We start from the raw sequence: 27,846 nt of genomic DNA on the forward strand, positions 1-27,846 counted from the left end.
TCGGCCTGCGGTGGCCCCTCGATCCGGAAGTGATTCCGGGAGGTGCTCCTCACGTGGTTCGGCGAAGGGGAGTCTCCGGAAGGCGGATCGCTTCCCCGGCGCGGAAAATGAGGGTGAAGGTGCTGAGCAGGAACCCGGACGACTATGTGCGCGAAACCAAGCAGGACCTTCAGCGGGGTGAGCGCGAGAAGAGAAGAGGGTCGCTCCCTAGGGAACGGACAAGGGCGCCCCATTCAAAGTAGCGGACGGGGCCCGCTCCTAAATGGTCACGGTTTAATTAGGATTATAAAGGGACCAGTTGCTTTTATTACGAACTTCCCGCCTGGCCCAGTTCCCATCAGGCTGAGGGAAATTTCTACCTGGAGAATGAGCAGGTTTCATTTATTTATTTATCAAATTTGTCACCGCCCGTCTCCTCCCACCAGAGGGACTCTGGGCGGTTTACAACAATAATAAAACAATAAATATACAACAAAATTACAATGTAAAAAAATACAGTATCTAAAAACAGTTACAAGTGAACAATATAGATAAAAATAAAATCCAAATGGCAGATAGTAACTCAGTCCTTGTATGCGAGTCCCTTGTAAACATGATGACTCCCTTCCCTGCCTGAAGCCAGGTGGCAGAGCCAGATCTTCAAATTCCTCCGGAAGGCCAGGAGAAATGGGGCTAGCCTCACCTCTGGGGGCAGCATGTTCCAGAGGGCTGGAGCTACTGAAGAGAAGGCCCGCCTCCTGGACCCTGCCAGATGGAGTTCTCTTACTGACAGGGTCCGCAGCATACCCTCTCTGCATGATTGGGTGGGACGGGATGATGCAATGGGAATGAGACGGTCCCTCAGGTACTCTGAGCCCATGCCATGTAGGGCTTTAAAGGTGATAACTAACACCTTGAATTGGATGCAGAAGCAAACTGGTACCCAATGCAGCTCACGCAACAGAGGTGTTACATGTGCCCTTCTAGGGGCACCAAAGATTCTGCACCAGCTGTAGCTTCTGGATACTCTTCAAGGGTAGCCCCATGTAGAGCGCATTGCAGTAGTCTATATGGGAGATAACAAGGGCATGAGTGACTGTTCAGAGGGCTTCCCGATCCAGGAAGGGGCATAACTGGTGCACAACACGAAGTTGCGCAAAGGCCCTCCTGGCCATGGCTGCCCCCTGCTCTTTGAGCAGGAGCCATGAGTCCAGGAGGACCCCCAGAATTATGCATATTGATGATACCTCATCCCGTGGTGACAGATGATTTCACCCAGTGGTTTCATGTAGATATTACAAAGGAGCGGAGAGAGAACCAAACCATGCAGTACCCCACAAAGGAGGGGCCAAGGGTTGGACCTCTCGCTCCCTATCACCACTGATTGGGACCGGCCCTGGAGGAAGGAGGAGAACCAGTGCAAAACTACTCTGCCCACCCCCAACTCCCTGAGCCACCCCAAAAGAATACCGTGGTTGATGGTACCAAAAGCCACTGAGAGGTCAAGAACAGCAAGGATGGATGCACTGCCTCCATCCTGCTCCCGCCAGAGATCATCCATAAGTGAAACCAATGCTGTTTCTGTCCCATATCCAACCCTGAAACTTGACTGAAAGGGGTCTAGATAATCCGTTTCATCCAGAACCCTCTGGAGCTGCAATGCCACCACTTTTTCAACCACTTTCCCCAAAAGGGGGAGGTGGGAGACACGACAAAAATTGTCCAGTATGGTAGAGTCCAGCGATGGTTTCTTGAGGAGGGGGTGTACCAGCGCCTCCTTAAAGGCAGTTGGAAACACCCCCTCCTGCAAGGAAGTATTAACCATCGCCTGGACCCAACCACGTCACCTCCTGAGCTGCTTCCACCAGCCAGGAGGGACATGGATCTAGATGACAGGTGGTGGCATTCACAGTCCAGAGGATCCTGTCCACTTCCTCAGGTCCAACAGGATCAAACTATTCCCAGATAACTAGGTAAGAACGCTCCCTTGGTATCTCCACGGACCACGCTTCACTGTTGGAGTCTAACTTGGAATGAATCCGAGCGATTTTATCCTGCCGATGCTCAGAAAGCTCCCCTGCACGGCCCTGTAGGTGGGTCGATGGGCCCACCTTCTCAAGAAGGGAACGAGTGATTTTAAACAGGGCTGTCAGGTGGCATTCTGCGGATGCAATATTTAGTCTTTGGGCTGAGCCCTGATCTGTCTCTAGGTCCGGTTTTCAGATAGTGAGGGTCCATCATTAGAGTTCTGTTCTTGGGGAAGGTGTAGCCATAATTAGGATTTGAAAGATGGTAAATAGATGCGCTCTCTTCCTTTTAGTTTCCCGCTTTTATCTTCTATTTTTTGTATTTTTGTATTTTTATAATGGTTTTTATAACTTTTATTTGTAAACTGCCCAGAGTCACTTTTATAGTGAGATGGGTGGTGTATAAATTTAACAAACAAGCAAAAAAATAAATAAAAATTGGGAAATGGACTGTGAATCTAAGGGTGGAAAAAAATTGTTTTCCAGGATACTACTGGCTTATTCACAAAGTACCAAAAAATTCAGAGGCGATCTTCATTGATGGTAATACGTTTGTTATCTTATTCACTTTATTCTAGTTCAACGGAATTATGATCCTGCGTTACACCCATTTGAAATTCCGCGGGAATACACAAGGGCGCTAAATGCAACTAAATTAGATCGTATATTTGCAAAACCTTTTGTTGCATCATTAGATGGTCATCGGGATGGAGTTAATTGCATGGCTAAACATCCACAGAGCTTGTCTACAGTTCTGTCTGGAGCATGTGATGGAGAGGTAAATGCTATTTTAAAATAACTGAAGCAGATGTTTTCATGGTGATTATTAAGTATAGTTATGAAAACTTTTTATGGATTTTGCTAAATGTTTTTCTGTAACATGAGCAAGACTACAGACTTGCTTTTAATGCTTATGGTTACCTCAACAGATCAGGATTCCTTAGCTTAAGGCTGCCATGACTTTTAGTCCTATTTTTTCATTCAGTTGCCCTTCCCTATGATTCAGATGTTTGAGGAAGAAAATAGTACAGGAAGCATGTGACCTCCAGAAATAATTGTCAAGTTACAGTAAGAGGAATTTGATAACTAATTTACTTAGTCTTTTAGCCAGCATAGAAAGTATATAGGGATTAGAGGCAACATTATGCGAACAGAATTCCCATTTTACAACCGAAGAAAAATTTCTCCATGACTTTTCTTTGCCTAAACCAAAACAAATGTTTAGTTCTGAATTGGATTTGTTTCTATTCTGGGTGATGGAAATAGCATGTTTTCTTTTGGAAGATCATCCAGTTTCAGCCTCAGATTTCTGAGGTGCAGCAATTCAAAGTTTAATTATGACATCAGTGTGGAAAAACTGAACTGCCAAATGAAAGCCTGTTAAAAAGATTTCCTGATACTGTTCAGCTTTATTTTTTATTTCTGTTCAGCTCCCAGAATGGTAGTTTGCTGCTATTATTAAATGCTGGGCTGTTTTTAAATATTGTCTATTTCTAGATTTCAAATGAAAATGAACAGTTTTGTCATAAACTTAATTATGAATTACTATTATATAAACATGTTGATTTTATTAGGTTAGAATCTGGAACTTGATGAAACGTGTGTGCGTCCGTACATTGCAAGCGCATGAGGGCTTTGTAAGAGGATTATGTACTCGTTTTTGTGGCACCTCTTTCTTCACTGTGAGTATAATATTGGGAATCAAGGAGTGATATTGAGTGCTTATTGTACTTGTTGCATTTTGCTATCTTCTGTGCTGCATTCTGTTTAGCTTATGGTTTATAAATTCTGGTTCTTTTGGTTTACGATGCTTGCTTCTTACTGTAGTTTATTTTTTGCACTGCAACAATGTTTAAATTTCAACATAAATTCTTCTTCCTGAAAGTGTAAAGCAAAGTGCAAGATAAACTCACCCTTTGTGGCAGAACCTATTCCTTTCTTTGAGATCCCAAAACAAGCAAAGAACAACTTAATGGTTCGGTTTCTGTCTGAAGATGATAGGTAGCCACAGTGGAAAAGTAAATGTAATTTAAACATTTCCTAAATTGTGCAACTGTTGCTTTAGCTTCTACCAAACAATTAAGTAATTATATCCTTGTGACCCTGCAGTATATACTTCACCATAGATAATAGAATTTCTGCTTGGTGGGAATGTGAATTTATTTATGATTATTTTGAAACTATTCCATAAAGTATTATATTAGATCATTTGGATTTTTTTGGATCTTAAGTGTGCTGTTTGATCCAGTGTGTTTCTACAAAGAATACTGTATATCTACTTTCTTTAGATCTTTCTGGTAAAAGTAGCTGTCTTGACACAAGGCATTGATATAGTTCACTACACTGCTTCATTCAGATGCTCTTTTCACATTTTTCCATGGATGCGTGCTGCTTATTTGTTTTTTAAATTCTGTTTCATAAAAATGTCAAGATTATGGAATAGACGTGAAGTAGAATGAGAGACAATATTTCTTCAGGTTGAAAACAATGGTGATATGAAAAACTGGCACTGTATTTACTTGGTATGTTGGATTTGTTTTATGTATATACTTGAAAGATTGATATAAAACTGTTCATTTATGTAATGCTTTCAACATAAAGAGGAAAGGGCTGGTTCATAAGGCTGTTACTAGCCATGTGCTATGCTTTGAATTCAAAGCTGAAAAGGTGCATTGGAGATGGGCTTACAGAGCAGCTGCACAGTCCCAAAAGCATGTGTTTGACTTGATTGACTGTGTGCCCGTGCCTGCTTCAAAGTGTCTTTTTGGCTTCAGAACTGAAGTTCAGCGTATCTATAGCTGCTACCAGGAAAATTTAATACTCTGTTTTTTCCAAATCATTAGGTGGGTGATGATAAAACAGTGAAGCACTGGAAAATGGAGGAGCCAGCTTATGGGGAAGCAGAAGAGCCAATAAATACCATTCTTGGAAAGGTATTAATGTATTAATTATTGTGTTTTACTTTTTCTTGAATTTGTTTTCCAATGTATGAACTTAGAAAATATTTTTTTTGTAACTGATTTTGCATTTCCTTTAATGGTAACGAATGGATGTAATATTTCAATTGTAAAACTTTCTGGAAATTGGATTAAGACAAGAGCCATTGTTTAGCTTTGATTTATCTATTAATTGTAGCAGCAACTATTAATACAACAGTAGCTGCTCATTTGGGATTTGTTTTTACTTGCTGTAGGTTTGCTGAAAGTATGACCAAATTAACTAAAACTTGAAGCTCTCCAGATGTTTTGAACTAAAGTTATTATAATCCTTTGCTATTGACCATGCTGGCTGAGATAGATGGGAGATGAAGTTTGAAATATCTGGAAGGTACCAGGTTATGCACACAAATGAAATGTTCTGATAGCAGAGCCACAAAATGCCATGCGTCTGAGTTATTTATACTATGCTATATAGGATAATCTATGTAATTTAAAAATCTTGTGAGAGGGGTTAATGTTTATACAGTTCATAAAGTTTTTGAAGTGTTGTATAGTATACAGTATTTTAAATGCAAAGAAACAGGCTGCTGTACATGCTTCTTGGAGCTATAGACAGGTTCAAGACTTAAGGAGAGGAACCAACTGCATTGATAAACTTCCTTCTGTTCTCAGATAACCCAGCTGCCATGATGATAGTGAATCTCTGGGTCATAGCAAGTTTTAGAAGAAATGACTCCTGCCATATAGGGACCACTAAAATAACCAGTTGCTGATCCTTCACAAAAAGGGTTTCTTTACTCAGACTGTTACTGATGTCTCTAATCTAAAACCTTTGACTATAACATCCAGTTGTTGGTTCTGTTTGTTTTTTATATTTTAAAGACGGTGTACACTGGAATTGATCATCATTGGAAGAAACCTATATTTGCTACTTGTGGTCATCAAGTTGATATCTGGGATGAGCAGAGAACTAGTCCTTTATGTTCTTTGACTTGGGGAGTCGACAGCATAAACAGTGTTAAATTCAATCCAATTGAGGTAATAATTTGATTGGTTTATATATGATACTATAACTATTTTCACTAAATAACTTAATACTAGCAACATGGTTATGGTCATAAAGCATATGTGAAGACATTGGTCTCTGCCACAGGAATTAGAGGTAAACCTTCATAAGTAAAACAAAGCTAAAGGGGAATGAGAAGGCTTAAATGACTGCAGAAATGCCTAGAGCGGTGTTCTCAACCATGGCAACTTGAAGATGTGTGGACTTCAACTCCCAGAATTGCTGGCTGGGGAATTCTGGGAGTTGAAGTCCACACATCTTCAAGCTGCCAAGGTTGAGAAACACTGGCCTACAGTGTCCATAGTGACTGAGGCAGCTTAAACACTGATTAGATAAATTGATTCATTTGAATAAAACAGTCCTTAATTGAACAGTTCCTCAAAACCTTTTACGGTTATGCTCATTTTTCAGCCTATGTAGTTTTTCACCTTTAAAAAAAATCATTGATATTTAAAAGAGGATACAGTTTGGTTTAGCAAGAATAAATCTGACAGCTAAGCTGAATTAATTTTAACTCTTGGGAACTATGGATAGCAAATAACAGTAGGATCGAATATTAAGGTGCAAATGAGTTTTTAAAGTCAGGGGAGAGTGACTTGCTGAACAGCAGTAATAAAAGCAGGGAGGTATTTGCAGAAAAAAGAGCAATACGAGGAAAGTTGGAACTTGAAGAAAGCTCCAGAAGCCTCACAGCAGGTGAATGCTAAGTTGATGCAGAGCAGTGCTCAGCAAAGATAATCGTATGCTTGCTTACGCTGCACTAGGTAGCCTTGAGCTCAGTAGTTCCTGGTGTAGGAATGGGTAGGGCCTACAGTTTTGTTCTAGGATTATACAATCCTGTAACAATCTGCTCCCATTCGTAAGAAAGGTTGATAAGTGTGCTACCACACTGTCCTTTTCATTGCTCTCCACAGTGGAGGGTGAATGTCTGCAGCAAGGGAGTGGGAGGAGCCATAGCTATCAGTTCAGCTTGAGAGCAGTGAGTCTTAAAAATAATACGTGGAGTCTGCAGATAGAGGAGGTTCTCCATCTGTGAACTCTGTGCATTTTTGTAGGATCCTGCTCTCACCGAAGTGCTATTTGGCGAATGTAAGAAAACCGATCCTCTTCACCCAAGAACACTTGAAAGATGGGCGGAGGATTGTTGTGACAACATGAATACTTTGAGTTTGATCCTCCTTACTTGCTCTTTTTTTTAAACAACAATACCTTTTAAAAAAACTCAGCTGCTGTTTTGCATACACGTCTTTGAAAGCTTTACTAATGAAAGGATATGGATGCTAGTTAAAACAGGTCATTTACATATTATAACTATTTCTGATTAATAACTGCAGTTACATTTAAGACATCAATTTCCTGCATAATGACATTTAAACAGTCATGCAATTGTAATCAAATTCTATTAGAGAACTTCCATATTGGCAGATTCAAAATACAGTAATTAATTATTTTCAGATGAATCTTTTGGGAAGCTGTACTTCAGACAGAAATATTGTGCTGTATGATATGAGACAATCAACTGCTCTAAAGAAGGTAATGTACACGCTCTTAAAAAAAGTCCACTTGCTTGAACATGTACTTACTGATCAATTGTACATTAAATACTGCTTCATTTTGATAATATTTGCACAGATTCAGATTTTTTTTAGTTCAAATTCCTGTAAAATATATAAATCACAGAAAACAGCTGTATTGGAGATCATTGTAGGTAGGGTAGACAATTTTTTGGCAGTTGTAAGCTTGGCTTTTTAAAAAATTATTTTGTCTGACCAGGCCTACAGTGAGTGTAATGGTGATTTAATCCACTCCATCATTGAAGGAAGGATTTGGAGACTTGGTGGGGGTTACATTATCTAGATTCATTAACCCTTTTTCTGAGGCTTCACACAATACTTTTTCTCTGTTCTTCACTAAAAAATAAGTGAAAATTTTTATCATAGTCATTTAGTACTTTGCTTCTGAATGTTGGGGATGTAGTCTATGGCTCCAGAGTCCACAAAAATAGTGTTTGGTGTTGTATGCAGGCTGCAGATTGGCCACCTCTGCTATAGAGAAGCAGGGTTCCATATGTATGTGGGTTTGCGCATGTGTATATATAATAATCCTCAATAGGGGGAAAAGCACTGTGGATATCATTATATTCCCTATTGCATACTTTGCTTTTATTTTTAATACGTACCTCAGATGGATTGTAGATTTGCAGACAAAGATATGTAATGTGTTTGGCCTTCTGAATGTATTAATTTTTTCCTGCTGAGTTTAATTGTTCACTAAGGAATTTGCAATAAACTAGAATAGATTACATAGTGCAGTATACAAAAAAAAGTCTTCTCCAGATAGTTCAGGGGTGATGTTATTAGCAACAAAGTAGCAGGCAGTCACTGAGTCTAAATAATTAACTGATGGATTGAGATATCAGGAAATTCTCTAAAGTTCAGTGAAAATGAAAGGGGTTTACTGACTAAGAATAATACACTTTCTTGGCTTATAATATCTCCCAGCTGTATTGCTGGAGTTCCTTTGAAGTGGAGCCATAGAATATATGGGTTTCTTCATATTTATCAGACTTCTCCCAAGAAGAGATCTTGCTAGAATAAGTGGTCAGTTTTGCCACTTCAACAAGACATCCAGCACAGTCCCTTTCATTGCATTTTTGTTTAATTCAAACCAGTTTAGATAATTCCTGAGCAGTGAAGCAAATTGCTGCTGGTGTATTTCTGATCTACATTTAAACCAATAAATGTAATTTGAAAATTAGCTGTCCTAACATGAGCTGAACCTGTTGCTGTGTACAGTATTGTAGAGGTGCACTGGTTATGATGATTGATGGCCTAAAATAGGAGTGACTTTATTTTTCACCTACTGCTTCAGTTAAGATAAATTGGAAAATGTTTCTAATGAGAAAATGGTGCATCACTTATATGCTAGATTCATTGAAATGTTTTAGAAAATAAAATGTACATTAGCTTCCCCCAATTCAGTACCTGTTTATTTTTGAATTCTGGGAATTATGGTTCCAATTAATCTGGAAGGTAGCAAATTTTTAAAGTGTTTATATAAATAGAAAAGGAGGGTATAAATTTAGTAATAAATGATAATCAGTTGAGGAAGGGTATGTGTGTCTGGTAATGTTAATTGTGCCAGAACTGAACTTTTTGAGCAGTAGATTCTGTGAACAAGAATCCATTGGATAAATAGGCTAGATGTCCTCCATTCAGTGCTGCAATAAATTTCATAGAATGAGTTCACTTTTGCTATATGGTAGTCCTTGACTTAACACCATTCGTTCATCAACCATTTGAATTTCTGGCCATCCCAGCACCCCTGCAGTCATGTGATCGCGATCTGGGTGCTTGGCAACTGGTTCACACTTGTGACTGGTTGCAGTGCCCACAATCACATGATTGCCATCTTTGTCCCTCCCTGCTTTCCCAGAAAGTCAGTGGGGAAGCCAGCAGGGAAGGTTGCAAATCGCTGGGGTAAATGTCCACCTGTGCACCCTCCCCCAGCTCCTTTGCACTCATGCTGCACCAGCCACTCACACAACCCCATGTACCCTTCCCGAGTCTCACTGCACCTCCTTGCCACTCATGCACCCTCCCTGAGCCTCGCTGCACTTCCCTGCCACTCATGCATCCCTGCACACCCTCCCTGACCCTCGCTGCTCCTCCCTTGCACCCTTGCGTACCCTCCCCGACCCTTGCCGTGCCTCCCTCACACCCTTGCACACCCTCTCTGACCCTTGCCATGCCCCCCTTGCACCCTCATTCACCCTTGTGCTCACCATGCCTCCCTTGCTCACCCGTGCACCCTCAAGTCTCTCCATGCCTCTTGTACACCCTCTCTGATCCTCACTGCGCTTCCCTTGCACGCTCTCCCTGACCCCTGCTGCCCCTCCCTCACACCCTCCCCCATTTGGCAGCAGCCACTTACCTGCCTGCTGGCCTGTTTGCAAGCTGTCTGGGACTTGCAACTTCCTGCCTGCTTCCCCACTGACTTGGTTGCGTCACTTAATGACCATGGGATTCAGTTAACGACAGCAACTGGGACTGCAGGGATTGCTTTTGCTAAGTGATGTGTTCATGCTTTACAACCTCATTGCTCAGCTACAGAAATTCCAGTCCCAATTCCGTTGTAAGTCAAGAACTACCTGTAATTACATTATTATACTGTGCCTTTTTACCTGGCTGAGTCTTATGATATATCTGGGTAAGTTGATTCTTGATGGTTTCACCAATATGTTCATCTTTCACCGAGAGGTTGTTTAGATTGCTCAGTTTTTAACCAGTGTTAACACATCTACTTAATGGCTATTTATTTATTTATTTGATTTATATCCCAGCTTTGGTCAGTTCAAAGTGGCATACATACCTAATGCTCCTGCCCCCTATTTTCTCCACAACAGCAACTCTGTAAGGTGGTTGGGCTGAGAGAGAATGAAGTAATAATTGTGTATTATATAATTTATTATAAACACATTTGTATTGTATTGTAATGATATAATTTATTTGTAATGTAGAATTTACTGTAATAAACAGTATATGACTTTTGATTGCTTTTTCCTACTTTTAAATATTTGAATTTTCTCAGGTTATTTTGGATATGAGAACAAATACACTTTGCTGGAATCCCATGGAAGCTTTCATTTTCACTGCAGCAAATGAGGATTACAAGTAAGAAATATTGATTTTGCTTGCTCTCAGTTTTGACTGCTTTAGATATTTCAGGGCTTTGTAAATGTTGATATATTGATTAATAATATTTTTAATCTGCTCTGTAACAAATGTTTTCTTGGTGGATTATGTCAAAAAAGGATACAAGCACAATATAATATGACTTGGTTAGGAAATTATTTCCATCAAAATAACATGAGATTTTAAACTTTAGTTGGAGTCTGAGAAGCTACTTTTAGTATTTTTATACTCTTTTTGCTGAATGCAGAAATGTCAAGGACTATGTGTGTTCAGAGACAGTCTCATATAAAACGCTTCACATGTCACAATGCCTCAGATACTTACGTATCTGAGTAAACGTTAATTCTATTTATATTCCAGATTCTCTGCTATCATGACTCTCTCTATTTTTTTTAAAGTTGGCTACATACCAGGATTCAGTGTAAGAGCTGAAAACACAATTGTCCTTGGGAAAGAGAACTGTGTCCTCCTTTTGGTTCTTAGGTAGATCAAGTTCACTTCAAGTTGAGTTACTTCATAGACATATGCCAGTGTAAATTTCTTGCCAACAATATGGAAGTGATTTATCCCTGCCTTCTTCCAGGGTGCTTTTTCATCTTCTCAGTCTAGCTTTGGGATTTCCTAGAATAGGAAACTACTAAAAAATAATTAACCCCTGTAGATCCAGCCGTGCTTAGCTTTTTGAGGTCAGCCAAAGACAGCTAAGGGCCCCCACCTCACTGGGCTTCTATTCAAGTAGAATATGAGAAATGCTAATAAAATTTCCTTTTCTTATTCCAAAGGGTGTGGTCCTGTATTAAAGCCGATAGAATTTCTTCTATGCCTAATGCTTACTTGAATGCCAGTAACAGCCTAAGGGTATTGTTTGTGAACTAATTCAGGGGTCAGTCCAAAATCTGGCGGAATACTTGGATTTAAGTAGTTTAACTTTTAATTATTATTCCACTCATTTGCCTTTAATATAGAAGTGGCAGCCTTTCCAGCTTCCCATACCATTAACCAATCAGTCCTAAATCAAAAAGTTTTTCATGATACTTTAGATATTTTTGCTGAAACAGATTTCAGCCCATTTTTTAAAAAAAATATATTTTTATGAGGGCTAGAGGCACTGTTCTGAGGAATGTCTGACATCCATAGGCACTGGATGGCAAACCTGCTGTACCACAGTGTTTGATCAATCAGTTGTAAAGTAATTAAGAGTAGTACCTTTAGGACATTTTTTTTTCTTTCAGCTTATATACTTTTGATATGCGGTTCCTTGGCAAGGCTTTAATGGTTCATATGGACCATGTATCAGCAGTCCTGGATGTGGATTACTCCCCTACAGGAAAAGAATTTGTGTCAGCCAGCTTTGATAAATCTATTCGCATTTTTCCTGCAGATAAAGGTCATAGCAGGTCAGTGAAATTTTGTAATAATTACACTTCTTGAGTTCCTCTTTTGCCACCAATGTTAAATCTCTCAATTTGTTTTAATATATTGAATCTCTTGTAAAGATATAATCTTAATCTTTATTAAGCCAAAAGCATTGCTTGTGAAATTTTTAATTGTGGATTTTGGTGTTTCATTGTTCTGCTATTTGTTGATACTGTTATAAAAATGGCCAGGCTAAAATGTTCTTGGGTTCAAAAACTGATTTGTTCCATATCTGAACAAATTTCTGATTTGTTCCATATCTCTAATATAAAACTGTACTTGCTTAGGACAGAATCCAGCAATGGAGATGAATTTTTATTTACCCAGGACTTTTTATTTTTTCAAGATGATTCCAACTATGCCACATAAATTGCCAGTCAAGAAAGTTAAGCTATTGTTAATTACAATTTAACTACTGCTAAGTGGGGGGATTTAGATGCTTGCCACTGAAATGGGTGCTTAGATCAGTGGGGCGTTTCATCTTTGGATGAAATAGAAAGAATATGGTTGCTTATTGAAATGGTTACATGCTGATTGATCAGCAGTACAGCTTGTGCAAAGCTGTAGTGAATGTGGAGGTTGAGTGCCGATTTCTTAACAAGACTTTCAAGCTGTCATCTGTAGTTTTGCATGCTTTTGCAGTTAGTGCTGTTGGCATGGCTGTTGCAGATGCGATATAGTTTTATGATGTATGTGCTTAGGGCACAGGAAACCTCATAAAGAAGACTCACATTCATAATGTGGTTTTGTATTAATATTTCAAAATAGTTTATATCAGCTGGCTTCTAAGATCTATATCAGAAACAACTAAACAATAAAAAACAAAAGCAGTTTTGCTAATAATTTCTTCTTAAAACATTTTGCGATGTTTTTTCTCCAAGGTAATTTCAGCTAGGGAACAAGTAGAGCTTCTAAAGCAGAATTCTTCAATATGCGTATATCTCTATTCTCATTTGAGAAAGAGTTTCTTCTTGAAATTTTTCAAGGTTTTACTACATTTCTTTGACAATATCCCCTCAAAAGACTTGGGTCTCATAAATATGCATAACTCTATACATAGCAAAACCATGTTAAATTTATGGACTTAATTATATAAGTTTCCATCAGAGTGCTCTTGGCCCAGATGCCAGGGCTTATTTTATGTTCCTAATTAAACTCTGAATATGAAACTTTAGAAGTCAGAAGAAACAAGACATATTTTGTTTATTAATTTTATTAAGAGCTTTTGGTAAATGAGCCAGATGTTTAAGTGATTAAATGAAAGAATCAGCTTATTCATCCATATGGTATTCTATTACAGGTGTCCTCTAAGAGTAATTTGTTTTAAAAACCTGTTACAAGAACCAAAAAAAATTGTTTTTTAACGAAAATAGTTGTTTCTGCTAGATTATTTCCAACATTAAAAAATTTTTTTTACAACATTTATATGGCTGGCCATCTTAAATTAAATTCTGGGTGGCTCACAACCCAGGATAAAAACTATATATACCAACAATAAAATAAAAATAGTAAAACAAAAGCAGCTTACAACATGTTTATCCCATGCCAATCTCACCCTCACTCTATCCCAGCACTTTGGAGAAAAGCCAGGTCTTAAGTGCTTTTCAGAGGGAGGGGCCTGCTGGAATTCATGGGGAAGGATGTTCCATAGGGCAGAAGCTGCCATGGAAAAGGCACACTTCCTTGGTCTCGTAAGATGGCAGCATTTAAGGGAAGAGATCTGGAGCGTGCCTACCTTATCTGAACTGGTGGGATGGGCAGATGTCCTCAGGGAGAGGCTGTCCTGCAAATAACCTGGTCCCATGCCATATACAGGTTCCCCTCACTTAATGACCCTACTTGGGTCCAGCAACTCCATTACTAAGCAATGCAGCCATTAAACGAAACATTAAGTGACTGCTCTGCTTAGCGATGGCAGTTCCAGCAATCCCAATTGCTGTCGTTGAGCAAATCCCATGTGGTTGTTAGGTGAGGACCCACCTGGATCCAAGCCATTCTTGGAAGAAGGTAAGGGACTGCCTCCACTTCAGCTCCCACCATCTCCTATCTGCTGCTGCCAGCTGCCCCTGCCACCTGGCCCTGCCCACTGCACCTTCCATCACTACCAGCTGGGGCCTTCTTTCATGCCAGTGCAGCCTTCTTTCATGCCAGCCTTCTTTTGAGTGCTGGCCAGAGCCTCCTTTTGCATGCTGGTTGGGTCGTTCTTTTGCGCTGGTGCAGCTGGAGCCTTCTTTTGCATGCCAGCCAGGTCCTTCTTTCATGAAAGGAGGCCCCAGCAGGTAGTGGCACACGGCGTAGCACACATCTGCCTGCAGCTCTCACCCACTGGCCTGTGGGATGTTTCCATGGCGCCTTCCCCACATGTGGCCAGGATGGTGAGCCCAGCAGAGTGGAGGCAGGCAAAGATGATGACAAAGGTCAGCTCAGGGTGAGGGCACGGTGGCAGGGGGGTGGTTGTTAATGTGCGCGGGCCAGAACTTTGTTCACATGACTTTAGGGGAGCTGTGATGTTTGGAACTTCAAGGACTGGTCGTTAAGTCCCTTTGTTCAGTTCCATCATAACATGGGCGAACGTAGGGGTGTCCAGTGCTGTGTGTGCTGCCCCATCCCGGACCAGATGTAGCTTCTGGGTGGTCTTCCATGGCAGCCCCATGTAGAGCACGTTGCAGTCATTCGAGTGGGGAGTGGCCAGCATGTGAGTGACTGCGAACAATAAGTCATCCCTGGCCTAAAATCCATAAGGAATTCCAAACCCGGGACACTAAAAATTGTATTTGAAAAAAAAGGCCATAATAAAATTGTATATTAATTTCTTACTTGAGGGAAAGTTATGACTATTATTAAATATATCATTCATTTAATATTATGGTGATTTTAAGAGGGCATCCTTGAAGTGAGGGGCTACATATGAAAGTTGAAAGTGTCATGGGATGGTTATGCTCGTTCTTGACATAGTTGTCATAGTCAACATGGCCATTAACAAACACTCATTTCACAGTAGCCAAAACAAAAACTGGAATGTAAGGCAGAGATGGGATTGAGTTCACAAATAGTTGCTCTTTTGAATCCTCACTTTTCTGCTGTACTAGAACATCCTTTTAATAGAAGAAAAGATGGTTAATTTCTCTGAATCACTAAATACATTTCTCTAAAATTATTCTATTCCAAACAAAGTAATAGAAAGATTAATTACCACACCTACCCCCTGTTCATATCTATTATTTTGACATTTTAACTTCCAGGTTTAATAACAGAGATCAGCATAATCAGATAATTTTTAGAAATAAAATATTAGAGTTGTATAGCTCTTAGGATAAGTCAATAAAAAGTGCTTTCAGATGCTACTTTTATGCTCCTGTACCCTCCCAAGCACACTGTGGAGATTGAATCCAAAAAGCTGCACAGCCCTGTAAAAATACCATAAAATCTTTCCACTTAAAATGAAAGAAAACTATCTTTTCTATTCTTAGAGAGGTCTATCATACAAAGAGAATGCAACATGTCATCACTGTCAAATGGACATCAGACAACAAATACATTTTGTGTGGCTCTGATGAAATGAACATTCGTTTGTGGAAAGCAAATGCTTCTGAAAAGCTGGGTGTGGTAAGTAACTGCAAATTCATTGTTAGGCTTAATGCAGAGTAGTTTAGAAAGCCAAAAACCATTTAGTTGATTTTTTTAAAATGATAATCTTACATTCTGGTAGCAATTATAATTCAGTGTAATCATTTTATCTTAAACAAAATAAAAATATTTTTATGACAAGATTATAATAATTAAGGGGCCGCGTTCCATCAACTCGCTCTGGAGTGAGATGCAATCAGTCTGCTGAAGATGCTGCTCCTTACCTTCTAACTCAGAGGAAGCAAACAATACCCTTGGACACCATGTAATCTCAATAGGCTGATGAGACAGACAAAGCTAACATTAAATATTGACAGGAAGGAAGTGCTGTTGGGAAGGAAAACAAACACACACATACGCTTGGGGATTGAGGAGAAGCCTGCTCTGGATTGGGTTGGGCTCCACCAAAAGGAGTAGGTTCACAGTCTGAGAATGCTCTTTGATCCTCAGCTTGCAAGTGGTAGCTGTGATCAGAATAGTGTTTGCACAGTCACAGCTAGTGCACCAATGGACCCGGCTGGGTTTCAGAGGGAGCTGGGGTTTATACCCGAGTCTCTCCTGCACAGTCCAGCGGAGGCCCTGGCTGCTGCCTGGAATAGGGAGGCGGCTGGAGCCTTGGACAGGATCGTGCCTGTGCGGCCTCTCTTGCCCACCAGAACCCGGCACTCCCCGTGGTTTATGGAGGAGCTGAGGGTTTTGAAGAGGGTTAAGAGACACCTAGAGCACCGCTCGAGGAAGACAAAAACCGAACCCAACTGAACACAAGCTAGAGCCGCGATTAAGGCCTGCCTTGTGGTGGTAAGAGTGGCAAAGCGTCAGTACTTCTCCGCTCTTATTGTGTCCGCAGAATGCCGCCCAGAGGCCCTGTTTAACATTACCCGATCCCTTTTAGGGAAAGGGGAGTCAGAAATCCATCTACAGGGCCATGTGGAGGAATTTTCAGGGCACCTGCAGGATAAAATTGCTCGGATCTGGACTGAGTTGGACTCCAAGCATGAGACAGAGTCGGAGGAGATACCCTAGGAACGTACTTACCAGGTTATCTGGGATCAGTTCGATCCTGTTGAACCTGAGGAAGTGGACAGGATCCTTTGGACTGTAAATGCTACCACGTGCCAATTAGACCCATGCCCCTCCTGGCTGGTGAAAGCAGTGCGGGAGGTGACATGTGGCTGGGTCCAGGCGATGGTAAACACATCCTTGAGAGAGGGGGTGTTCCCAGCAGCCTTTAAGGAAGTGCTGGTGTGCCCCCTCCTCAAGAAAACATCGCTGGACGCTACTATACTGGACAATTTTCGCCCAGTCTCCCACCTCCCCTTTTTGGGGAAGGTGGTTGAGAAAGTGGTGGCTTTGCAGCTCCAGAGGATTCTGGATGAAACGGATTATCTAGACCCCTTTCAGTCAGTTTCAGGCCTGGTTATGGGACAGAAACGGCATTGGTCGCACTTATGGATGACCTCTGGCGGGAGCGAGATGGAGGCAGTGCATCCATCCTTGCTCTTCTTGACCTCTCAGTGGCTTTCAATATCATCGACCATGGTATCCTTCTGGACCGACTTAGGGAGTTGGGGGTGGGCGGTGTGGTTGTGCGCTGGTTCACCTCCTTCCTCCAGGGTCGGTCCCAGTAGGTGTTGATAGAGAGCGAGAGATCCGGCCCGCGGCCCCTCCTTTGTGGGGTGCCGCAGGGTTTGGTACTCTCTCCACTCCTTTTTAACATCTACATGAAACCACTGGGCGAGATCATCTGTCACTACGGGGTGAGGTATCATCAATATGCAGATGATACCCAATTATACATCTCCATCCCAGGTGAAGTAAGTGATGCTGTGGCCACCCTTTCTGAGTGCCTGGGGGCTGTGGGGGCCTGGATGGGGGACAACAGGTTGCAGCTGAACCCAGGGAAGATGGAGTGGCTGTGGATTAATGGCTGCTCGATTTCTGGGAAATTGTCATTTGTAGTTCTGGATGGGGTTGCACTGCCCCAGACAGACCCGGTGCGTAACTTGGGGGTCCTCCTGGACTCACAGCTCCTGCTTGAAGAGCAGGTGGCAGCCGTGGCTAGGAGGGCCTTTGTGCAACTTCGTGTTGTGTGCCAGTTATGCCCCTTCCTGGAGCAAGAGGCCCTTCGAATGGTCACTCATGCCCTGGTTATCTCCCATATAACTACTGCAATGCGCTCTATATGGGGCTACCCTTGAAGAGTATCCGGAAGCTACAGCTGGTGCAAAATGCAGCCGTGCGGGTGATCTTGGGTTTCCCAAGATCAGCACATGTCACCCCTTTGCTCTGCGAGCTGCATTGGTTGCCAGTATGCTTCTGGGTCCAATTCAAGGTGTTGGTTATCACCTTTAAAGCCGTATATGGCACGGGTCCAGGTTACCTAAGGGACCGTCTCCTCCCCATCACATCAACCCGTCCCACCCAGTCGTGCAGAGAGGGCATGCTACGGACCCCATCTGCAAGAGAATTCCATCTGGCAGGGTCCAGGAGGCGGGCCTTCTCTGCAATAGCCCCTACCCTTTGGAATATCCTTTCCCCGGAAGTGAGATTGGCTCCCTTCCTCCTGGACTTTAGGAAACAGCTAAAGGCCTGGTTCTGTACTTATGCCTGGGGCGGGAGGGAGAGTAGCCATTCTTGGGGATGGTTAGTTTCTTAGCAGGACCCAGCTCTGCCTGCAAATCATAAAGAACTTCCAGCCATCAAGGTTTTTATTATATTTATTATATTATGTATTATAGTGTTTTACAGTTTTATATTTTTATTTATGTTTTATTGTAAACCGCTCAGAGTCCTTTTTGGGAGATGGGCAGTGATAAATTTGATTAATAAATAAATAATAAATAAATAAACAGGGATCCTTCTTGAGCTTGCTGGACTTGGCAATACTTATCCATGCCTTGATTACAACCTGAGAAATGTTGCAATGTGCTGCACATAGTGTAGCCCTTGAAAAATGTGCAGACAGTGCAGCTGGAAGAAATGTGGCAGCTAGAGTACCAACCATTGGGAATATTATGAGAACTCAGTCCCTTTGTCCCTCGACAAGCTGACCCTCCGTTTGCCCAGGCAGAGCAGGACCATGTTCTTGCAGGGTTCTGGCATTATATGTGCAAGCCGTCATTCTGACAACAAGCTGGCTTTGTTTGTGCAAGCCAGAACCCTGTGAGAACTCACTCCCATTTTGCCTGGAAAAGCCTGTTGGTTCACACAAAGCTGGACCAAGTGACCTGGTTTTTCCTACTGAAGCAACCTAACGACCAGAAGGCCAGGTTGCTGTCAGAACTCGCTCCCACTCTATCTGGATAAACTGACAGCTGATCTTTCTGACAGACAAGGACCAAGTTCATGCAATGATGCAGCTTGGGCACAGAAGGTGGGAGCCCCGTGAGAACTGCTGGCTTGCCCATGCAGAGTTGGATTGCTACCGGAACATGGTTCTCCATGCCCAGACAAGCTGCAGCAGGATTGAGTTCTGACAGGGTTCTGGCTCTGCGAGCACAAAGGAGTGAGATAAACAATTGAATGCTAAATGTATAGCTGCCATGTACAGTACTACTGAAGAAGAACTTAGTTTTATTTATGGTGGGGTTGCACAAATTCATTTATTTTAGTGGGACACAGCACCACAGAGTTTGAGAAGGCCTGGTTTAGTGTGCTGTCAAATACATTCATTGTACACCATCCTGAATTTTTAATTGATATTGCTGTGACCTGTTTTTTTTTTCTTTTTTCTTTTTTGAGAGAGAGCTGTCCTAGTGTTGCAACTGTTTTGTTCTTATTATAGTCTTGTGTTCAGGAAATGCTCACACTAGATGCTTTAGCAAAGGACAGAAAGGTAGATCATATGTACATAAGGAATACAGTACAGCTAGTAAGATCGTAAGCAGGGATGTACTGTGCCTCAGAACTGAAGCTGAAATGGTGTTTCGAAGTGGATGTGGATGTGCGTGCCATGTCCGTTGGCACCTCTTAAAGAAGTTGCATGTTTCCCTGGGCTTGTGCATTACCTGCAGGGTCCCATAAAATTTATATTTTACTTATGGAGGCGCCAACGAGCACTCTCACATCTGTTCTGAAGTACCTCGTTGCATCCTATTGATGCCTCCTCCCTAACTTTAATGTATGATGGAAGATGTGGTGCAGAAGAAAGGAAGGTAGGTTTATTTGAAGAAGCTTAGGAGTTAGAGGAAGTAGGGAGTTCCTGTTTTTCCCATTGGGTCTGCTTTATATGCAGATAGGGGAGGCATGGACTGGGGTTTAAGAGAAGGAGACTCTTTCACTCCTTTTGCTCTCCTTTCTTCCTCTGGAGAGGGGTGGATACATACCAGAGGAAGATGTCATTCCTCTTGCCAATCCTAGAGCATAGAGGTCTTGTTCAAATGTCATTTATTTATTTATTTATTTATTATCAAATTTTGCCACCACCCATCTCCCCCCCCCCCCGAAGAGGGACTCTGGGCGGTTTACAATAAAGCTAAAAAATTAAAATACAATAAAACCACAATTATATTACATCTGCTGTCTCCAGTGAATTGGCTGCTATCAAAGGAGGAAGTGTGAGTACTGGCCTGCTGTCTTTAGCCCTGCAGATTCCTTTTCTTTTTTAAACTGAGAGAAAGTAAACGTAAAATTTTTAGAAATAAAGGATAAGTCGCTCCTTGAGTGAGATGGGCAATGAATAAATTTGAAGTATAAACAAACAAACAAAAATGTGTCCCTCTAAAAACACATTCATAGGTACGGAATAGGGCCACTTACTAATTGCTTAGAACATCCAGAATTAATCTATAGCAGGGCATATTGATTTAAGTCATGGTAGTATCATTACTTTCAGTTGCTAAGAAAATAGATCAATTTAAATCAAATTTCTCTTTTTGAAATTCATCTCCTTTATTAAATAGTATGCTTAGCTAACTGATTGCTATATGGAATAAAAACTGTACTGAGTTTGCAGGCTACATCTCTTGTTCATAGTGTCCATGTATGCTACAAAATATTTCTGCCTAGATAAGAGACAGATTTCTATTATGGCTATACCTATAAACTTGTATCTAACCAAGGCCTCTTACTTCACATCAATATTAAATGCATTTACTTATTTAGAAATACAGTGTTCCATTGTATAGACTAAATACGTTTTGAACTTGATTCAGTCAGAATTTTCTAAAAGCAGTTATTAATGTTTCTAGATTTATTTGTAAGCCACCCAGAGTTGCTTTTATAGTGAGATAGGTGCTGTATAAGTTTAATAATAATAATAATATAATAAAAAATGAAATGGTTATGAATAATAGATCTCCATGATGATCAGTTAGTGAAATCATTATTCATTAAAACTTATAGAATTTAAATATTTTGAAGAGCAAAGATGCTTAGGAGTTGTAAAAACATATTCCACTAAAAAGATATATTAAGGAAAATATCCTTGGACTTTGGTGGGGACATGGCACACTGAACAGCTGTGCCCATCAGCTCCATGGGCAGAACTGGCATCATGGCAGTTTTTTCAGGCTCAGGCTGGTTTCACCTGCAGTCCAGGAGTGTTTTTCCAGATCAAGGAAAATGCTCAGAATTGACCCATTTGTCCTCCAGACGGCGAATTGCAGCCAGGAGATCATAAACAGCTTTTGTGATTGACGGGTAAGAGTTCGCCAGGAGACTGGGATGTCACCATTTCCAAGCCGCTCTGCAGCCTTAAAGGGACATTAAATCCAGCCACCCCATTTCTAAAGCACCCCATTTATATATATATTTTAAAGTATTTGTAGCCTAAGAGAGGCTTTCTACATTAAGGAGAAATGATCTCTCTTGGTGCTCATCGTTATTTTTGTGAATTCCAGTACTAAAGATGGTTGAGAGTATATTATTGTCTTTTTTTGGTGCTAATTTTGTGCTAATTTTGAAGATTTAAGCATTTTTGTGCTAATTTTGAAGATTTTAGCATTTTCCTACACGTTGAATCTGCTGTTCTGAACTTTTACTTTCCTGCCACTACTTTCTCTGGGAACTGTCTGTTATCTTGCCTCAAGAAAGTAAACTCAGTTCGGAAACTTTCCATTACCTTTTACTTCTGCTGGTTAAGTATCCAGGGCACCATAATTTACTGAGTGAGACATGGAGGATCTCAGTCAGGCTTTCTCCGACTTCCATCAACATATTAAGCAAGATATTAAGCAGATTTTTTCTGATTCCTGCCAAGTTATTATGTCAGACATTCAGAGCATTGTGGAAAATATGTGGTCTAAAATGTGCCATCTGGTTAGGGAAGCTGTGGATGAAATTGAAGAATTTAACAGCAACAGAAATGTTTCTTCTAAGAGTGAGACTGGGGCTTCTGTTGAAATGCTGGATGAAATTGGCACTGCTGAATTGAAGTTTAATGGAGAAATTGAGTTGCAAGACATGAGTGAAATTGATCTTCTGATGGAATGTTATGGAAAAGAAGGGGTTATTATGTATGGGAGATTTTTTGAGTAGAAATCTGTGTTTGTGAGGGGAGCAGTTGGGTTGTGTCCTATTCCAGGCCAATCACACACAATACACCAGGGAGATAGTTGCAAACTTTACTGCAAGGTTTGTGAAGCAATAAAAAGCTGGCAAGGGAAGTGTGGCGCAAACACACACACACACGCACTACAAGAAACAAACCCTTCCCAAAGTCCTGCTAGCTTGCCTTTAGAGAGTTCCAAGTCCAAGTGAGAGTAGTTACGCAAATTCCAAGGGTCCCAAAGTTGCAGGAAGTTTGTTGGCCAGTCCAAGGTCAAGACACAAGCCTTCCAATTGAGAGGCAAAGCACATGGAGTCCAGGCAAGCAGACCGTTGCCTCCAATGACTGGACAGGATGGGGCTGCTTTTTCACGTGCAGCCTTGCCAATTTCCGCTGTCCCTCTCTCCTTTCCGCTCTCCTTGCTCTCAGGCTGGGGGGCGGGTTGCAACGCCTCGTTCTCATCCTTGCTGGGCAGCGGAACTGGATCTCACTGCTTGCTGGCCAGCCCTGCCTCCTCTGCCTGTTCAGGTGCCCATTCGTCCAGCACCCCTGTCGCCATCTGCTTGTGCTCCAAGGCTGCTCCAGGTGCTGCTTGCTCGCACTCCAAGGCTGCTCCAGGACCTGGCTGTCCTTCCTTGTCCCCCAACTCAGACTCCGAGCTCTCCATGACAGGCTGTTTGATTTCTTTAAGAAAATAGCTCTGTATTTATTATGGGATATGTAAATGCTTTGGTCTGTTTTGAAGTAGGTTAAGGGGCTAAATATTTATCTGGATGGTCTTTTGGCTTTGGAGGATTTTACTTATTGTTAATGATTGGGATTAGTTCATATATTGTTAGCTCAGGTATTTTTTTGTTGCACATAGTATATGGCAAGGATACTTCTTGCCAAGTAAATGGTTTAAAGGAGCCTCCAGTGTCTCTGATCCTGTGAGGACCAGCTGCTACTTTTGAACACAAGCTTTTATTTATTTATTAAATTTATACAGCTGCTCATCTCACTGAACGTGACTCTGGGCAGTGTACAACCAACAAAACAATATCACAACTGTTAAAAAAAAAACCTTATAAATAAAAGCAAGATTGTGGGAGAAGAACATTCATCTAAATACAATATAACTTTTGCGCAGGATGTTTCCCATCCAGACCCCCACATTCTTCAGGAACCGGGATAAGACATCAACAGCATTGCTTAGTTCGCCAGGGGCAGAGGTGTACATATTGATGATACCTCACCCCATGGCGACAAAAGATCTCACCCAACAGCTTCATGTAGATGTTAAATAGGAGTGAAGAGACTATCAAACCCAGCGGGCACCCCACATAATGAGGGCCATGGGCAGGACCTCTAGTCCACTCCTAGTCAATACTGACTGGTACCGGCCCTATAGGAAGGAAGAGAACCAGCCCAATACTTTGCTGCCCATTCCCAACCCACAAAGCCGATCCAGAAGGATACCATGGTCGATGTTATCGAAGGCCACTGAAAGTCAAAGAGAGCAAGGACAGATGCATTACCCCTGTCCTGCTTCTACCAGAGATCACCCAAAAACATAGAATGGGTAGGCAGATGGGGAGCACAGCCATCCTCCTGTTTTGCCACACCTACAGAACCCAGCACTTAGGGGATGAAGCAAGTTGAAATGGAATCCCACTGAGGTGATGCAGCTGTGATGGATGAATATCTCCCTCTGTGGCTCTGGAGGAGAATTGCACTCTCTGTAAAGGAGCAGGTCTACAACTGGAGTTGCACCTGGATTTATAGCTCCAGCTGCATCCAAGGTGGGGGCCTTGGCCAAGGATGCCCTTGTGAAGCTGTAAACAGAAGACCTTGGCAATAGTAACTCATCTCCTTACATCTAGATTGGATTATTGCAAAGTACTTTATCTTGATTGCCGTTGAAGACTATCTAGCAACTGCAGTAGATGCAGAATGCAGTGGCGCAAATGTTGACAAGTGAGAGTGAATTCAGAAGTATAATATGATGTATATTGCAGGTTTTGCAATGGCTTCCAATACATTTCTGTATACAAGATGCTAGTGTTAGCCTATAAAAAGGATTGGGTCCAGAGCACTTTCTGGACCATCTCATCCAAACAGATTTTATTTGGCTGTCTGCTGTATTCAAGATGGTATATTGGGGTTCTCTCAGCCTGGGAGGTAAGGGGAGTGAGGGCCCAGAAGCAGAGCTTCCCCATAGTTGCCCTGGTCTTCTGAAACAAGATCCTCCTTAAGATCTGAATGGTTTCCCCCCTTAACATCTTTTTGACAGCTGTAAGAGATGGCTTTTCTGGCAGGGTTTGGGATGGTGACAATCTTGTGCTATAATACTGTTCCTGAAACTGTTTTAATTCTAATGTTAGCGTAAACCTAATCAGTTGAATTTTGGAGATTTATGTGACATCTTAATTTATTATCTTTCTACATTGCCTAGAGTTTTTATAATGTTGGCAGTATATAAATATTGGAAATAAATAAGAGCTGCTATAAAATGTTGCAACATGAAGTGCTACTACTGCTGATTCCTAGGAATGGATTTACAGAATTCTACCTTAGTGACTTAAAATGGGCTTTTCTAGGCATGCAGATTTGGCCAATCTAATTGTATAAGAGCTCATTCTTACTCTTTTATATTGTTCATTTTATAATTAGAGTGAGCAGATAGAGCCAGAAGTGCTGTGAATATTTTTAAAAAAGCTTATCCCTTTGAAAGAAATAGGGTTCTGTCAGCTACCGTTTTAATGTAATTGCCTTTAATTAAAATGAAAACCTTTTAATTTGGATTGTATTGACAGTTTGCACAACAGGAATGATTGAAATGTACTGCTGACTAAGCAGAAGAAATGAAATACAATGAATGGTGGAAAAAACCCCTTACAGCTAATAAAGGTTAATGTATAGTCTTTCTGTCTATATCAGCAGTTGTTGAAAAAGAATTACATTTCTTCTGCTTGAGAACTAGGTTAAATCCAGTTGGACTTTGAGGTATATTTTGTATCATTCCAATGTCCAAAATACAACTTTTTCTCATTTATTTAACATGGTTAAATCATCAGGGATTTATCAACCAGGCTGAGCAGAAGGCAATAGATTGCCTTTTAACTGAATTTATTGGCGTGCTTTCTGTTGGAATAAAGATAATCAGTGGAGTCCTTGGTGCTCTCTGAGCCTTGTTTTCTTGCAGACATTTCATTGCCAGACTAGGCAACATCTTCAGTGCAAAGAGGGAGTGGGCCTTGCTCTCAGTTTATATACCGTGGCTTGCCCTGCTTGTGTTGGAGGTGTTGTTCTCTCCTTGGGAGTTCCTTGATTGAGCTGTTGTTTGCTGCTTGGTTGATTGAGTTAATAGTTCCTTGAGTAGGGTATATTGTGCTGTTTGATGGTTCATCTTGTGTTAATCCTAGTGTTGATTTTTGCATATCTGGGTGTTGATTGCTGGCAAGGGAGTGTACTGGTCTTTTGGATTTTCTATTGTCTCTTTTGAATGGTATGTAAATGTTGTTTACCTCTATGTGTCTGTTGATGGCTACTTTGTCTGAGTGCCAGGCTTCCAGGAATTCTCTGGCGTTTTTGGATTTGGCTTGGTTTAGGATGCTCACAGTTTCCCAGTTGAAACTATGATGATCAGAGATGTATGTAGATTTTCCCAGTTAAAATCAATTTCTTTGGTTTCAGTATAAATTTGGAACTAATCTCCTTCCTTCCTTTCTTCATTTCTATCCCTCCTTTTTTTTTCATAAATAGCTCAAAGCGGGAAACATACTTAATACTCCTTCCTCCTCCTATTTTCCCCACAACAACAACCCTGTGAAGTGAGTTGGGCTGAGAGAGAGTGACTGGCCCAAGGTCACCCAGCTGGCTTTCATGCCTAAGGCAGGACTAGAACTCTCAGTCTCCTGGTTTCTAGCCTGGAGCCTTAACCTCTAGACCAAACTGCCTGCCTGCCTGCCTGTCCGCCCGCCCGCCCGCCCGCCCGCCCATCACTGTCCAATTTAAGATTCATCAGTAGGTATTTGCCAGATATTACTTTGTGCCATTGTTTGAGATCTTGGCAGTTCTGTGACTCCCATAGTCAGTATATAGAAATCGACAAGGCTTCATGAGAAACCGCACATTCATAAACCTGTTCTGGTTTTGTGGAATACACCACTGTTAACTATGTGTTTTAAGATCATGATTTTTTTCTTAGCTTGCTCCTCGAGAGAGAGCTGCTATTAACTACAATCAAAAACTGAAAGAAAAATTCCAGCACCATCCCCAAATCAGACGTATAAATCGCCATCGTCACTTACCAAAGATCATTTATAGTCAAGCCAAAGAGCTACGCATCATGAAAGAAGCTCGTCGTCGAAAGTATGCTTTTTTATTTCATTTTTTAAAAATTAAATGTATTCTATCATTCTTTTTGTTTGCTATTCACTTTTGAATAGACTATGGAACTCCAAATTTGTTGCAGTTCAGCTGTGAAAGAAGCTGTCTAGACAGACTTTTCCAGTTGATTATAAAACTAATCTGGACAGTAACTTGCTTTGATTTATTGGATCTGTTTTTAAAGTGCAGGATGTTGGATTGGACAATACATTGTTTCCTTTCCAAGCTTAATTTCTTAATAATAATTATTTGCTGAAACAAGCAGTTGGTCTAAGTCAATAGGATAGAAATAATTATGCTTGGCCATGTTGAGGGAAGTAGAAGGGAATGACAATGGATAATGAAGGTGGATGGGATCAGGGACATTACCCGAATGTCCTTGGAAGAATTACAGGTTATTGCTAGAGACAGATTGAGATGGTGAGCATTTGTCCATGCAGTCATCAGAACCTGATTTGATGGCATCTTTTTAAGTAATTAATGGCTTACTTAGTCCCTAAATAGGGCTTTTATTTTTCTTCATGCTTCCCAATCAGATTCATCCTACTATTAATTAAATTGAGGGGGGGAAAGCAGCAAAAAGGAGAATGCACTCCTTGAGCTCTTATTCTGTACAGCAGAAACTACGGCTGTTCAGGTAGTAGCGGATGCCATCTTTTTCTGCTACCTAAACAGGATTCATCTGTTACTCTGATCACCTTTTGTACAAATGGGAGGTGATGTTACCTTAGAAAAACAAGATCAGGATTAGCTTACTGCACAGCATATTCATGGAGAACTGGAGGAACTTTGAGTATCTGTGTTCCAGGTTTTATTTCGATTTTAATTGAATTTGCCCTGAAGAGAGTGTCTCAAAATTCATTTTTTCCAGAATCATAATCCAGTACATAATAAATTAATTGTATTCCAAATATAATAATATATCCTGATATATAAATATTGGTTATGCAGTTAATAAATTTATTCCCTAAGCAATGAAATATATAAAATATGTTTTAATGTCTCTTTTTCTAGGGAACTGAACCGTCGTAAACATAGCAAGCCTGGATCTATGCCACTTGTGTCAGAAAAGCAGAAGCACATTATGGCTGTAGTGAAGTAATCATACATGAAATTACTAGTGGTAATAAATTCTTATGGATGTGATTTATATGTGACTTACATAACTTTGTTACAGGATATAACACAAAGCTCTGCTTTTTGATATTTTGAAAATATTAATAAACTGAGATGTATGGTT

General features: G+C 41.0%; 1 protein-coding gene across 1 annotated transcript; it reads left to right on the forward strand.

Annotated features, from left to right (window-relative positions):
- The first annotated feature begins 31 nt into the window (after window positions 1–31).
- On the forward strand, window positions 32–27,846 carry DCAF13 (DDB1 and CUL4 associated factor 13). The gene is made up of 11 exons (XM_063299579.1): window positions 32–177; window positions 2,585–2,784; window positions 3,581–3,688; window positions 4,850–4,939; window positions 5,828–5,983; window positions 7,467–7,544; window positions 10,602–10,684; window positions 11,938–12,102; window positions 15,592–15,727; window positions 26,425–26,588; window positions 27,621–27,846. The coding sequence occupies exons 1-11, from the start codon at window positions 108–110 to the stop codon at window positions 27,706–27,708; spliced, it is 1,338 nt and encodes a 445-aa protein (XP_063155649.1). The 5' UTR covers window positions 32–107; the 3' UTR covers window positions 27,709–27,846.

Source organism: Candoia aspera, chromosome 3 (genome assembly GCF_035149785.1).
Source record: "Candoia aspera isolate rCanAsp1 chromosome 3, rCanAsp1.hap2, whole genome shotgun sequence".
NCBI classification, from domain to species: domain Eukaryota; kingdom Metazoa; phylum Chordata; class Lepidosauria; order Squamata; family Boidae; genus Candoia; species Candoia aspera.

Coding starts and splice junctions, on each gene's coding strand:
- DCAF13 (XM_063299579.1), top strand. CDS start 108: ATGAGGGTGAAGGTGCTGAGCAGGAACCCGGACGACTATGTGCGCGAA. Junction 2,785..3,580: donor CTGGAGCATGTGATGGAGAG/GTAAATGCTATT, acceptor TGATTTTATTAG/GTTAGAATCTGGAACTTGAT. Junction 3,689..4,849: donor GTGGCACCTCTTTCTTCACT/GTGAGTATAATA, acceptor CCAAATCATTAG/GTGGGTGATGATAAAACAGT.